At 70.4% G+C, this 13,140-nt stretch overlaps 2 protein-coding genes across 4 annotated transcripts; both read left to right on the top strand.

Moving 5' to 3' along the window:
- The first annotated feature begins 50 nt into the window (after positions 1-50).
- Positions 51-8,154, top strand: MYO1A (myosin IA). Of its 3 annotated transcripts, XM_062597546.1 has the most exons (29): positions 51-179; positions 1,372-1,515; positions 1,797-1,912; positions 2,043-2,137; positions 2,207-2,311; positions 2,400-2,446; positions 2,540-2,603; positions 2,671-2,769; positions 2,846-2,949; positions 3,029-3,176; positions 3,263-3,381; positions 3,463-3,549; positions 3,621-3,686; positions 3,763-3,867; positions 4,076-4,138; positions 4,320-4,520; positions 4,623-4,849; positions 4,923-5,123; positions 5,335-5,428; positions 5,523-5,672; positions 5,803-5,871; positions 6,042-6,128; positions 6,337-6,411; positions 6,555-6,689; positions 6,771-6,877; positions 7,132-7,264; positions 7,339-7,491; positions 7,560-7,687; positions 7,952-8,154. In XM_062597546.1, the coding sequence occupies exons 2-29, from the start codon at positions 1,393-1,395 to the stop codon at positions 8,073-8,075; spliced, it is 3,225 nt and encodes a 1,074-aa protein (XP_062453530.1). In that variant the 5' UTR covers positions 51-179; positions 1,372-1,392; the 3' UTR covers positions 8,076-8,154. The 3 variants fall into 3 exon arrangements, with proteins under 3 accessions (XP_062453530.1, XP_062453531.1, XP_062453532.1); XM_062597547.1 differs by lacking the exon at positions 6,042-6,128; XM_062597548.1 differs by lacking the exons at positions 7,132-7,264; positions 7,339-7,491; positions 7,560-7,687.
- A 3,537-nt stretch (positions 8,155-11,691) lies between these two features.
- On the top strand, positions 11,692-12,703 carry LOC134152071 (tachykinin-3-like). The gene is made up of 4 exons (XM_062597114.1): positions 11,692-11,799; positions 11,928-12,036; positions 12,225-12,278; positions 12,404-12,703. Exons 1-4 carry the CDS (start codon positions 11,692-11,694, stop codon positions 12,466-12,468), a joined length of 336 nt encoding a protein of 111 aa, XP_062453098.1. The 3' UTR covers positions 12,469-12,703.
- The last annotated feature ends 437 nt before the right edge of the window (positions 12,704-13,140 follow it).

The following is a 13,140-nucleotide window of genomic DNA, read 5'->3' as shown; positions in this document are numbered from 1 at the left end:
GTGAGCCGTCCCGGCAGAGCAGCCTTTTCCCTGGGCTGTGCCTAGGGGAGGTTCCGCCTGCCCTCCGCCCCTCCGTGGGCCACCCGTGGGGCTGGGCCGGGCTGGGCTGGGCCAGGCCGGCCGGCTCCTAGGCAGCCCCAGCTGAAGCCACTGCAGGAGCTGCTGCTGCCGACAGGGAGGTGAGTTGTGGAGCCCTTTGCTCTCAGCCAGCAGCCAGACACGCCTGATTGCCCCGGCATTCCGGGCTCTGGCTGAGGGCACCCCACCCGCAGAGCCCATGTCTCGGGGGGCACCCCCGCCCTGGGGTGCCCGGGGAGCTCCGAGACCCGGCACAGCAGTGGGATGATGGAGGGGAGCCTGGGGCTGCCCTGGAGCTCTGGGGGGGGGGGGAGGGAGGGCTCTTGCACAGCACTCCCCACCCATGGGTGCTCAGCCTGGGGTCCCTCGCCCAGCAGAGAGGGGGTCTCTGTGCCAGTGCCCAGCTCCACAGGAGGATGCAGGGACCAGCAGGCTCCGGCCAGGGTCACGTCTTGTGGGAGGCTGCTGCTAGTGGGGGAAGCCGAGCGGCCCTGGCCAGGTCTGCCTCCATCCCCCCCCGGTCACCCTCTCCTTCCCTGCCTGCTCGTGGCTGACCTTTCCCCGGGCACTGATAAGCAGGGCTGGGTTTACAGCCCTGGGAAGAGCAAGCGCCCGGACTGTAAAGCGAGGGTGAAGGTCTGAAGGGGAGCACGACTGCTCTATAAAAGACAGGCAAGCAGTTATGCCCCAGGGCGAACGGCAGGAGGGGAGCCAGCGTGCTCGCCCTTGGGTGCCACTGGGTCTGCAGCAGCCGGGCTGCTCCGAGCCTGTGTCCCCCACCCCAGCCCCGGCTCCCTCCTACCAGGAAGGAGGGAGGAAGTGGAGGCTGAATTCGTCTGTGCTACAAGAATAGGGCCCAGGTGTCCAAGCTTCCTGGCTGGCTCCCATGCTTCCCGGCAGCCACAGCAGGCAGAGCCCCGGTGTCCTGCTGCCCCCGCAGCCCCCACCCAGACGTGGAGGTCTCCCGAAGGAGTTCTCTGGGCCTTGTCCCTGTCCCCATGGGCTGCCTGCACCGCTGTGGTGCCTGGGGGAGCTGGGCACATAGAGGACCCAGAACCACTGGCTCTCGTGGGTGTGGGGGGGCCAAGCTGCATTCTCCTGGCCATGGGCTGCATCCTGCCCCACCTTGTGCCAGGATCAGCTGGTGCTTTGTACCTTGGCATGCGCATCCTGGCATGTCTCTGCCCACCCCAGGCAGCTGGGGCCTCAACAGGCAAGGGACTGCTGTGAGCCCAGGTGTCTGGCACCTGGAGGGAAGGGGCTGCTGCACTGCAACCCTTTGGTCTGCCCCAGCTGCCCCAGAGCCACCCAGCCATGGAAGCCATGGCATCACTGCTGGATGCTGCAGCCGCTGGGGACCTGGTGCTTCTGGACCCGCTCAGCGAGGAGTCACTGCTCTGTGCCCTGCAGCAGCGCTTCCAGCGCGGGGACATCTACGTGGGCAGTGGGCTGGGGGCTCGAGGGGGGGAGGCGGAGGGACGCAGGGTGCAGGGAGGAGTTGCTCAGGGTTGGGGATGTGGAGGCACTGGGGATGGGGAGTGCATGGGGTCAGGATGGGGAAACAGGGGCCTACAGGGGGTTGGGAAGGGGATTTGGGGAGTATGGGGGGTCGGGATGGGGAGACAGGGGCACAGAGGGTCAGGATGGGAAGATGGGGGCGCAGGGTTTGGGCTGGCTCGCTGTGGCCCTGCGTGCACCGTGGCCCCTGCCGCCCACAGACATACATTGGGAACGTGGTGATCTCAGTGAACCCCTACTGCTCCCTGCCCATCTACACCCCTGAGAAGGTGCAGGAGTATCACAGCTGCAACTTCTTCGCTGTAAAGCCCCACATGTGAGCGCAGTGGGTGGTGTCACCCGCGGGGCCCCAGGCCATGGGGTCTGGTGGCGTGGGGCAGCCCTGCGGCTGCCCTGGGGGGACTCGGCGCTTCTCCTGCAGCCCCTCTCTGCCCCCTCACCCCCAGCTACGCCATCGCCGACGATGCCTACCGCTCGCTCCGGGACCGGGACCGGGACCAGTGCATCCTCATCACTGGCGAGAGCGGCGCTGGCAAGACCGGTAGCGCCAGGGGCTGGCAGGGGGGGCTGGCGGCTCAGTGACCCCACCGCTGACTGCCCCTCACCACAGAGGCCAGCAAGTTGGTGATGTCCTACGTGGCGGCTGTGTGCGGCAAGGGCAAAGAGGTGACCAAGGTGAAGGAGCAGCTGCTGCAGTCCAACCCGGTGCTGGAGGGTAAGCGCCGGGGGCCAAGGGCTCCGCACAGCCGCCGGAGCCGCCCCAGGCCCCCCTGCTCCTCCTCCTTCTCCTCTTCCTCCTGCAGCCTTCGGGAATGCCAAGACTATCCGCAATGACAACTCCTCCCGATTTGTGAGTGCTGGCAGAGGGGGGTGGCGGGGCCGGACACCCCAGGGCCAGGCAGCGGCGCCCCACGGGACGCCCTGAGCCCGGTCCCCTCTCCAGGGCAAGTACATGGACGTGGAGTTCGACTTCAAGGGCGAGCCCCTGGGAGGCGTCATCAGCAACTGTGAGCACGGTGCTGCCGGTGGGGGGTCCCGTCGCGGCCCCCCTGCTGACACCACCCCCTTTGCCAGATCTTCTGGAGAAATCCCGCGTCGTCCGGCACGTGCAGGGCGAGAGGAACTTCCACATCTTCTACCAGCTTCTGGCCGGCGGCTCGGCCGAGCTGCTCCGTAGGTGCCGGGCAGGGGGGGCGGGAGCGGGGCGCCGTGGCCAACCCCCGTCCCATCCCGCCCCGTCGGCCCCCAGAGCGGCTGGGGCTGCGCCGGGACTGCCAGCACTACGACTACCTCAACCGCGAGAGCTGCAGCCTGCCCGGCGTGGACGACGCTGCCAACTTCCGCGCCGTGCAGGTGCCAGGGGCCGGGGGTCACCGCAGCCCATCACCCCCACGCCGGGCCGGGCCGCTGAGCCGCCCATCCCCGTCCCCAGGACGCCATGGGAGTCATCGGCTTCTCACCGGCCGAGGTGACGGCGCTGCTGGAGGTGACGGCCGTCGTGCTCAAGCTGGGCAACGTGCAGCTCAGCAGCTGCTTCCAGGCCAGCGGGATGGAGGCCAGCAGCATCGCAGAGCCGCGAGGTAGGCCGGGGCCGGGCCGGGCCGGGCCAGGCCGGAGGCGCGGGTCTGGCCCCTGTCCGGCCCAGCACCGCTGTCTCCCTGCGCAGAGCTGCAGGAGATCTGCCAGCTCGTCGGGCTGGACGCCAGCGCCCTGGAGCAGGCGCTCTGCTCCCGCACCGTGAAGGCCCGCGACGAGACAGTGCTCACCAGCCTCAGCGTCTCCCAGGTGCGTGGGGGGACCCGGGCTGCCCTGGCCCCACGGGGCCGGCGCCCTGAGCCCCACCGAGCCCTGCCCTCCTCTCCCCAGGGCTACTATGGGCGGGACGCGCTGGCCAAGAACATCTACAGCCGCCTCTTCGACTGGCTGGTGAGCCGCATCAACGCCAGCATCCAGGTGAGGGTCGCTGCGGCCGGGGACGCCGGCCCCCGCCCGGCCCGGCCCGCTCAGCGCCCGATGTCTCCCAGGTCAAGCCGGGCAAGCGGAGGAAGGTGATGGGCGTCCTGGACATTTACGGCTTCGAGATCTTCCAGGTGAGCAGCGCGGCTGCGGGGGCGGGTCGGCGGGCGGCCGCGGGCTCTAGCAGGGCTGGGGACCCTTCTCCCGCAGGACAACGGCTTCGAGCAGTTCGTCATCAACTACTGCAACGAGAAGCTGCAGCAGATCTTCATCCTGCTGACGCTGAAGGAGGAGCAGGAGGAATACGTGCGAGAGGTACCCGGGCCGGACGTGGCCCTCAGGGGCCGGAAAAGTGCCCCAGACGGCTCTGCGCCGCGGCCCTTCCTCGCCCCGCTCCCCACCGGCAGCAGGCTCAATAGCAGGAAGGCGGGGAGGGGGTTGGGATCCCCTTCCCCACGCCGGACGTCTGGCTCCTGCCCCTGCCGGCCGGTGGGCCGTGCGGCTGAGCCCCTTCTGCTCCCAGGGCATCCCGTGGACCCCGGTGGAGTTTTTCGACAACAGCATCATCTGCAACTTGATCGAGAACGTGAGTCGCTTTGCCCCGACGCACGCAGGTGTCTGCGTCCCGGCTCCCTCCCTTGCGCCGGGCCGAGACGGCGCTCGGCAGAGCCGGGGGCGGATCGGACGTGGGCGGTTCGGCGGGTCCGGGCCGGGGCCGCTTCGGCAGCGCGGCAGGGCTCAGGGCGACGCTGCGCACCGCGGCGCAGGGCACCTGCGGGATCCTGGCCATGCTGGACGAGGAGTGTCTGCGGCCCGGCGCCGTCAACGAGGACACCTTCCTCGGCAAGCTGAACCAGGCGTGCGCTGCCCACCGGCACTACGAGAGCAAGGAGACGCAGAACGCCAGGCGGGTCACCGACGCCAGCCTGCCGCCCCGCTGCTTCCGCATCCACCACTACGCCGGCAAGGTGGGCCGCGCGGGGCACCCCGCGGGCCGAGCGCTCCGCTCCGCTCCGCGGGGTCCCCTGCCACGGCGCCGCGCCCAGCGCTGACGCCGCCCCCGCTCCCAGGTGACCTACAACGTGACGGGCTTCATTGAGAAGAACACCGACCTGCTCTTCCGGGACCTATCGCAGGCCATGTGGGCTTCGCGGCACCCGCTGCTGCGCTCCCTCTTCCCCGAGGGCGACCCCCAGAAGGTCTCCCTCAAGCTGCCCCCCACCGCCGGCTCCCAGTTCAAGGCCTCGGTGGCGACGCTCATGAAGAACCTCTACTCCAAGAACCCCAACTACGTCAGGTAGGAGCCGGGGAGGTCCCACACTGCGGCCAGCGCCGGGCCGCTCCCAACCCACCACTCCCCTCCTCCCCAGGTGCATCAAGCCCAACGAGACCAAGACGGCGATGCTGTTCACACCGGAGCTGGTGCTGGCGCAGATCCGCTACCTGGGGCTGCTGGAGAACGTGCGGGTGCGCCGGGCGGGCTATGCCTTCCGCCAGCTCTACGGCCCCTTCCTGGGGCGCTACAAGATGCTCTGCAAGAAGACATGGCCACACTGGGCTGGGAGCGAGAGGTAGGGGGACTGGGGCACACAGGGGGAGAACATGGTGCATGGTGGGGACTGGGACGCATAGGGAGAGCGTAGTGCATGGAAGGTGGTGCACAGGGGGGAATGTGGTGCATGGGAGAAGGTGGTGCACAGGGGGCCGTGGTGCATGGGGCCCTTGCTCCCGTCTCCGTGGTGCGGGCAGGACTGACAGTCCCGCATCCCCATGGCGGCACAGGGCTGGAGCCGAGACATTGCTGGCGGAGCTGCCGATCCCAGCTGAGGAGCTGGCATACGGGCACAGCAAGCTCTTCATCCGCTCGCCGCGCACCGTGAGTCTGGGGAGGGCCGAGCGCCACGCTGTCGCCCCTGCGCGGGGGCTGCAGCCCCGCTCTGCACCCCAGCGCTTGCCCTCGCTGTCCCCAGCTCTTTGACCTGGAGCGGCGGCGGCAGGAGCGCGTGGCCGAGCTGGCCACCCTCATCCAGAAGATATTTCGGGGCTGGCGGTGCCGGACCCAGTTCCAGCTCATGCGCAAGAGCCAGATCCTCATCGCCGCCTGGTTCCGGTGCCACGCGGTAACGGGGGGCGGGGGGGCGGCTGCCGTGTCTCACGCCGTCCGTCCCAGGCCAGGGAGGGGGCTGATCCGCGTCCCCCGCTCGGAGGCGCCTGGCCCGGCACCCGCTCACCCGGCTCTCCCCGCTGCAGCAAAAGCACAGGTACCAGCAGATGAAGCGCTCGGCGCTGCTCCTCCAGGCGTACGCGCGGGGCTGGAAGGTGAGCCGGCGGCGCGCGCGGGAGCCCCGCAGCTTCCCCGCTCCCGCCTCGTCCCCTCTCCGCCTCTGCTGCCTCCTCTCCTGCCTCTGCTCTCTCCCTCCGGCTCCCTGTGTGTGTTGGTGTTTCTCCCCGCCTCTGGGCTCCTTTGGGCTCTGATCCTTCCTCCGCAGTCTCGCAGGCTCCTTCGGGAGCTGAAGGTCCAGCGCCGCCGCCAGCAGGCTGCCAGCACCATTTCGGCTTACTGGAAAGGGTACCAGGTAACGGGGCTGGCCCGCGGCCACCGGGCCGGGCCGGCCGCGCTCTCCTCGCCCGCTGCTCTGTCCTGCTGTCCCTCCGCTGCGTCCCGGGCTCTGTCTCGCCCCTGCCCACGCTGTCGGGCCGGGCGGCTGTCCTCTGCGCTCGCACCCCCGCGTGCGTGGACCCCCCGCGGCCGGCGTCCCCGCTGACGGCCGCGTCCCGCCGCAGGTCCGCAAGACGTACAAGAAGTATTTCCGCTCCGGGGCCAGTGCCCGGCTGGCCAACTTCATCTACCGGCGGCTGGTGAGCGGCGCGCAGCGCGCCGGGGCGCGCGGGCCGGGAGCGGGGCCGTGGGCACGGCCCCGCTCGAGCCCCGAAGCCCCAGCGCTTGGGCCCCGGCGGGTCGGCTCCGCGCGGCTCCCAGCGCCTCCGCACTTTCGCCCCAGGTGCAGAAGTTCCTCGTGGGGCTGCAGCACAACCTCCCGCCCCTGGCGGTGATGGACCGGACCTGGCCCCCAGCGCCCTACAAGTTCCTGGCCACGGCCAACCAGGAGCTGAAGGACATCTTCTACCACTGGAAGGTGGGAGCTGCTGCGGGGGCAGCGGGGCCGGGGCCAGCTCCGAGGGACTTGGTGGCATCACGTCCTCCCTTCCCTCGGCAGTGCAAGAGGTACCGGGAGCAGCTGACGCCGCAGCGCAGGGCCCTGCTGCAGGCCAAGCTCTGCGCCAGCGAGCTCTTCAAGGACAAGAAGACGCTGTACCCCAAAAGGTGCCACCTTGGCCAGGGTTGCAGGGACGGACAGCGGTGGGCGGGTGCGTGGGGGGGGGGATGGGTGCATGGGGCAGATGGGTGTCCGGGGGGGGATGGGTGCATGGGCAGGCGGCTGTCCGGGGGGGGATGCATGCATGGGGCAGGAGGCTGTGCAGGGGGAGATAGGGGCAGGGGGTGGGCGGGTGCTCAGCAGGGAGGTGGCTGCAGGCCCCCCCATGGCGTGGGCAGCTCACAGCCCCCCGGGCCCCCAGCCTGCCACAGCCCTTCCAGGGCGAGTACCTGGGGCTGACGCAGAACCCCAAGTACCAGAAGCTCCACGCGGTGGCCAAGGACAAGCTGGTGATGGCCGAGGCCGTGAGGAAGGTGAACCGAGCCAGCGGCAAGGTGGGAGCCGTGGGGACGGGGGCCGGCGGTGGGCGCCGCGCCGGGCCCGGGGCTGATGCGCTGCCCCGCCGCAGACGGTGCCGCGGCTGCTGCTGCTCACCACCGAGCACCTGGTGCTGGCCGAGCCCAAGGGCGCCCAGCCCAAGACCGTGCTCAGCCTGGGCGACATCCGCAGCGTCTCCGTCACCCGCTTCTCCGACGGCTTTCTGGCGCTGCACCTCAAGGAGGTAGGGCTGGGGGCCGGGGGGCCGGGGGGCTGGGGGCCGGCGGGGCTGAGCCCTCTCCTGCCCCACAGACCTCCTCGGGGGGGGCCAAGGGCGACTTCCTGCTCGTCAGCGACCACCTCATCGAGCTCATCACCCGCCTGCACCAGACCCTCATGGACACCACGGCCCAGGCCCTGCCCCTGCACATCACCGACCAGTATGGGGGCGGGGCCTGGGGCGGGGCCAGGCTCGTGGGGGCGGGGCTTGCAGGGGTGGGCCTCCTGGGGCGGGGCTAGGCTCATGGGGGCGGAGCCTGCCAGGGTGGGGTTCAGGTAGTGTACAGGGAAGGGTGGGTGGGACACAAGCTGGAGAGTGCTGATTGGTGGAGGGCCCAGCCCAGGCAGCTCATTGGGCAGGAGGCAGGGGGGTGTGGCCAAGTGTGTCCCACCTCCTGCTCAGAGCTCCGCCCCCCCTTCCCCAGGTTCTCCACCCGCTTCCAGAAGGGCGAGGTGGCCGTCACCGTGGTGGAGTCGGCCAAGGGCGGCCACGATGTCCCCGTCTGCAAGAAGAAGGGAAGCCACAAGATGGAGGTCCTGGTCCACTGAGCCCTCCAGAACCCCCGGTGCCTGGCGCCCGCTCCCCCGCCCCGGCGCCCGCTCCCGTGGGGCCCGTGCTCCGCGGGCGAGGGCAGCGGCGTTGCTGCAAACCCAATAAACGGAGCGACGCTGGTATCATGCATGTGATGGTGACGCTGTGGCAGGACGTCCCCCAGGACCCACCCCTCGCAGGCGATGGGGACCCAGGCATCCAGGGGACCCAAGCACCCAGGTGCCCTGGCCCTGGGTTGTGGCACTGAGGAAGGGCCAGAGGCAGCACCACGGCCCCAGGGCTGCCCCTGCTGCGGGGATGCAGGGAGCCCCCCGGCCCCACACCTCACCGGTCACCCGACTGCAGCGAAACCTCAGCACAGCAGCAATTGGAAAAGCCTCAAATTGCAGCCGCTTCTCCTATCGAGCGCTCGCTCTGCCGCGGGAGCCATTGCTGGGCGGCTGCAGGCAACTGGCGCGGGAGCCCTCAGCACCCGCCTGCCTGCGCCCGCTCTCACCTCTCCCCCGCCTGCTGCGTCAACCGGCCGCCTGGCCACCCTCTTTGCACCGCAGCGCAGGACCTGCGTGCCGGTGTGCAGGATCCCCATTGCATCCCCCATCCAGGACGCACTTTGCACCCCCCCCCCCCAGTGCAGGACCCATTTTGCACCCCAGTGCAGGACCCCCTTTGCACCCCCAGCTTGGCACGGAGCCTCGCTGGCTCCTCCACCCATGCCGAGGCGCTTGCCAGCAGCACGGCTCCTCGCTGCGCCCCTTCCCTGCAGCCGAGCCCCAGGTGGGAGGCTCCTGGCCGGCTATGGCCCCGCTCGGCTCCTCTGCTCACCCAGCTGCGGCCCCCGCTGCAGCCCACGGCTGCAGCCCTGGCCTCCCTGCAGCCCCCCACCACTTTTGCTCTCCTGCACTTATCGTGCTCCCAGAGAGGGTTTTTGTTTTTCCTGTCCCCGCACGTCACCCCTATTAACTTGGAGAGCTGACACCTCCCCGTCACGTCAGTGGCAGCTCCCCAGTGGGCCTCAGAGCAAGCGCTGCAGCTCATCCTCTGCAGGGGCACGTGTATGCACGCGTGCTGGGGCTGCATGTGCACGCGTGCAGGGCGTGCATGTGCATGTGTGGGATGTGCGTGCAAGCTTGTGGGGTGTGCACGTCCACGCCTGAGTCGTGCAGGTGCTGGGGCACTGGGACAGTGTGTGCGTGTGCCTGCGTATGGGACATGCACTGGGGCATGCGTGCACACGTGTGGGATGTGCACATGTGTGGGGCCTCGCTGAGGCTGACATCCCCGCGTGCCCCAGCCGCATGAGCACCAGAACCCTCCCTGTTTCTCCGCCACATCACCTCACCATGCCGGGACCCCTCGGCTGTGAACGCAGAGGAGCGAGAGCCGTAAACAAGCTCGCTGCAGCCCGCAGCGCCGCTGTACTTCACGGCTGCGTGGCGCTTGGCACCGCACAAGTAGGTGTTATTAATTAATTAGGCCGTCACTGGCCCAGCTCCGACTTAATTAACGTCGGTGGCTCTGCAGATGCGGCCCTGCCGCAGGGTGCGACGCCGCGTGTGACTCTGCCTTCCCGTGCCCAGCCGCCTGTTGCGCGGTCCCCAGTCCTGGCTCTCGCTCATCATCTGCTTTTGGCTCCCTCCTGCCTTTCGCCTGACCCAGCTCTGTCTCTCTTCACTCCTTTTTCTCTCCGCTTTTCCCCCATTCCTGCACGCCCCGGCCTTCAGGCCCCCATTACGGCCATGCAGAGGGGGCCAAGGAGCCGGAGCCCCCGGCATGGCCCTTGCTGGTCACAGAGGGGTGGGTGCACAGGCGTTACACAGCTTGTGCATGTGCGTTCATGCGTGTGCACGGATGAGTGCATGCATTTGTGCATGGCTGCACACGCATGTGCCTTGCGTGTGTTTGGGAGCTTGCCAGAGCCCCATCACGGTGCCAGCCCAGCAGCCTGGCTGCAGAGCAAGCGCAGCAGCGTGAGCAGCAGCGTGAGGATGGCTCGCGCTGTGTGTGCAGGTGTGTGTTCAGGGGGCTGCTGCTGGCTGGAGCTCCCCGGTTTGGCGGGGTGGCACGGCATGGAGGGGAGCTGGCGTGGGCGTTCTCGTGACACCGCAGGTGCAACGAGTGCCTGCCGCTGACACAGTGGCTGCGCGGGCGGGAGGCCGCGGGTGGGGGTGCCGGCCCCCCGCCAGCCCCCATTGGCGGCTCGCCGCTTGCCCACCCACACCGTGCCAGGGGCTGAGCCCCTTATTTAAGGCCGTGGAGCAGCCGGCAGCGGGGCACTGGCGCCGCAGGCTGAGTGCACTGCCGGAGCTCTCAGCATCTGCCTCGTCTTGCTGCCGGAGCCATCCTGCCCCACGCTGCAGCGCCGGGTGACCGCGAGGGCTGAGCAGGTCTGCGCACCTGCCCGGGTGGCACCAGGTATTTTTTGGGGGCTTCCCACAGTCCCCGGACAGCTGTTTTCACCAGTGTTTGCCCAGCTGTGGAGCCAAAGGGAGCCCGAAGTTGGTGGCAGTGCTGGGAGGGCACAGGCTGGTGCTGGGGGGGGGCAGCGGGGGCAAAGGCACTGCTTAAATTTCAGGAGGGCTAGGGGGGCTCTGGAAGCTAGTCTGGAGCAGGGGGTGAATGAGAGGAATGTGCTGTGAGCATGTGAGGGAGCACAAGTGTGAAAGAAGACATTTGCAAGAGGTCTATGCCATGCAAAGCATGTGTGCATGTCAGCGAGCGTGAGCACTTGTGTGCTGATGGGCGTGAGCGTGCAAGCCTGAGTTTCAGCCTGTGTCTGTGATGTCTGCACTTCTGTGCTCGGTCTCGCATGCATGTGTGCGCAGTCCTGCTTGACAGCACTGTGAGGGCGGCATGTCTGCAGCAGAGCCACGCGTGTGCAATCGCCTGCGCCGTGGCAGCTCCCTGCCGCGGACGCAGCCTGTCCCCAGGTGCAGCAGCTCAGCCCCGTGCAGCCCACTGTCCCGCAGCGCAGCCTGTCGCCTGCGCCGGCTGGGCGCTCCTCACCTGTGACCTGCGATTTGCTCCTCTCTGCGCTCCTGGGAAGTGGCACGATTTCTCCAGCAATTACCGCCTTGGAATCAAGTGAGGGGCCGTCCTGCCCCGCGCAGCGTGGCCGAAGTCCCACCGCCTTCCCACCCCTTTGTTCCCTCCTGTCCCTGGGTCCGGTGTTGTCCCTGGTGCAGCCGGCACGGGCGCACCGCCAAGCGGGGGGGCACCCGAGCCGAGGGCCAGCCCTTGCCACCTTACCCAGGCTAAGGGTGCAGGGACGTGGGGATGCAGAACGTGGGAACATGGGGACCTGAGAACACGGGGATGGAGGGGGCACCAGGATGGAGGGATGCATGGATACAGGGATGTGGGGACATGGGGATGCAGGTGGGACACAGGGATGGAGGAAGATGGGGACATGGGGATGGGGACACAAGGATGCAGGAACACAGGGATGCAGGGAGGACACAGAGTAAGAGACATGGGGACACAGAGATGTGGGGGGAACAAAGGGACATGGGGACATGGGGGCACAGGCCCACACCGTGCCCTCCGGCCACGGCTGCCAGCGGCTCGGCGGTCCTGACCCCCACCCCACCCCCCCCAGGCCGCTGCCCGTCGGCGATGAGGAGCTGCCTGGCGCTGGCGGTGCTGCTCTCCCTGGCACTGCGGCTGGCCCACGGCCCCGGCGCCGCGGCCGCCCCGCGGCCCCGCCACGGGCTCCCCGCCAAGGTAGGGAGGCCGCAGGCAGCTCTGCTCCGGGCGGCGGGCCGCGGGAAGGCCCGGGCGGCCCCTCACCGGGGGCCAGCCGGGCACAGCCGGGCCGGGGTCCCGCTCTCACGCCGCCTCGCTTCCCGCAGAGCGGCTGCGGCCCCGACCCGCCGCCCCCCGCGCTGCCCCGGAGGGCGCCCGGCGGCCCCGGCGCCGCCTACGCCGCCCTGCTCCAGCGCCTGCGAGCGGAGGAGGCCGGTGAGCGGGGCCGGGCCGCGCCGGGCGGCGGGGGGGCGTCCCGCCGCCCTGCCGCCGGGCCTCCGCCGCCGCCCCCGTGTCTTCCAGGTGCCGGAGCGCCGGCGGCTCCTCGGAAGCGTAAGTGCGGCCGCGCCGGCCCCGGCCCGGCCCCGGCGGGGCGGCCGCGCTGACGCCGGCTCTCTCCGCAGGGGACATGCACGACTTCTTCGTGGGGCTCATGGGGAGGCGGGCGGCGGAGCCCGGTATGTCGGCGGGCCGGGCCGGGCCGGGCCGGGCTGGGCCGGCCGGGGGGCGCCGGCCCGGGCGCTGCTGCTGCCGGAGCGTGGCCGAGGTCGGCAGCGGCGCCCATCTGCCCCTCGCCCCGCAGGGACCCCCGCGGAGGGGCACCGGGCCGCCGCCGGGGCCGCCGAGCCGCCGCTCCGCACGCGCTGAGGTGCAGCCCGACGGGACGGGACGGGACGGGACGGGACGGGACGGGAGCCCTCGCCGAGACGGGACCCCCTCGTCGAGACGGGACCCCCGGCGCTGCCCCACGGCGCCCGGCCCCTGGCAGAGCCCTGCGCGGCGGCGGCGCCGGGAAGCGGAGCCGCTTCAGAGCCGTCGAGGGAGCCGCCGGGGCCGGGGCCGGGCACCCGCATACGCGCACAAATACACCGTTACCGCAGTCGCTGCCGGCTCCGCGCGGCTCTGTTCCCGTCCGCGCCGCTCGGTGCTCGGCGCTGCGGACGCGCGGCAGCCGCACGGGGGTGGAGGGCGGGGCCGGGGCTGCGGGGGATGGTGCTGCCCCACGACCTGCCCCTCATCTGTCCTCAAAACCTTCCCCATCAGCTCTCCCATCCGCCCCACGGATCTGCCCCATCCGCCGCCCGCTTTCGCCCCCCAGCCTGCCCCCCCCGCTCGCCCGTCTGCCACACGGCCTGCCCGCAGCCTGCGCCGCCCCACGGCGTGCCCCACGGCGTGCCCCGCTCCGCGCCCCCCGAGCCGGCCCTGCGGCGCTGCCTGCAGCTCCCCTCCGGCGCGCGGGGGGCGCTGTGGCGCCGGCGGCGGCCGGCGGATGGCGGCTCGGCGGCGGCCGGCGCGGGCGCTCGGCGGCGGGCGCGGGCG

Source organism: Rhea pennata, chromosome 29 (assembly GCF_028389875.1).
Source record: "Rhea pennata isolate bPtePen1 chromosome 29, bPtePen1.pri, whole genome shotgun sequence".
NCBI lineage: Eukaryota > Metazoa > Chordata > Aves > Rheiformes > Rheidae > Rhea > Rhea pennata.
This window is presented reverse-complemented; position numbering and strand designations above follow the sequence as displayed.

Excerpts from the sequence above, each read along its gene's own strand:
- MYO1A (XM_062597546.1), top strand. The coding sequence starts at position 1,393 with ATGGAAGCCATGGCATCACTGCTGGATGCTGCAGCCGCTGGGGACCTG. Across the intron at positions 3,868-4,075 it reads AGGAGGAATACGTGCGAGAG|GGCATCCCGTGGACCCCGGT; the intron begins GTACCCGGGCCG and ends TTCTGCTCCCAG. Across the intron at positions 6,129-6,336 it reads CTTACTGGAAAGGGTACCAG|GTCCGCAAGACGTACAAGAA; the intron begins GTAACGGGGCTG and ends GTCCCGCCGCAG.
- LOC134152071 (XM_062597114.1), top strand. The coding sequence starts at position 11,692 with ATGAGGAGCTGCCTGGCGCTGGCGGTGCTGCTCTCCCTGGCACTGCGG. Across the intron at positions 12,037-12,224 it reads CCTGCGAGCGGAGGAGGCCG|GGGACATGCACGACTTCTTC; the intron begins GTGAGCGGGGCC and ends CTCTCTCCGCAG. Across the intron at positions 12,279-12,403 it reads GAGGCGGGCGGCGGAGCCCG|GGACCCCCGCGGAGGGGCAC; the intron begins GTATGTCGGCGG and ends CTCGCCCCGCAG.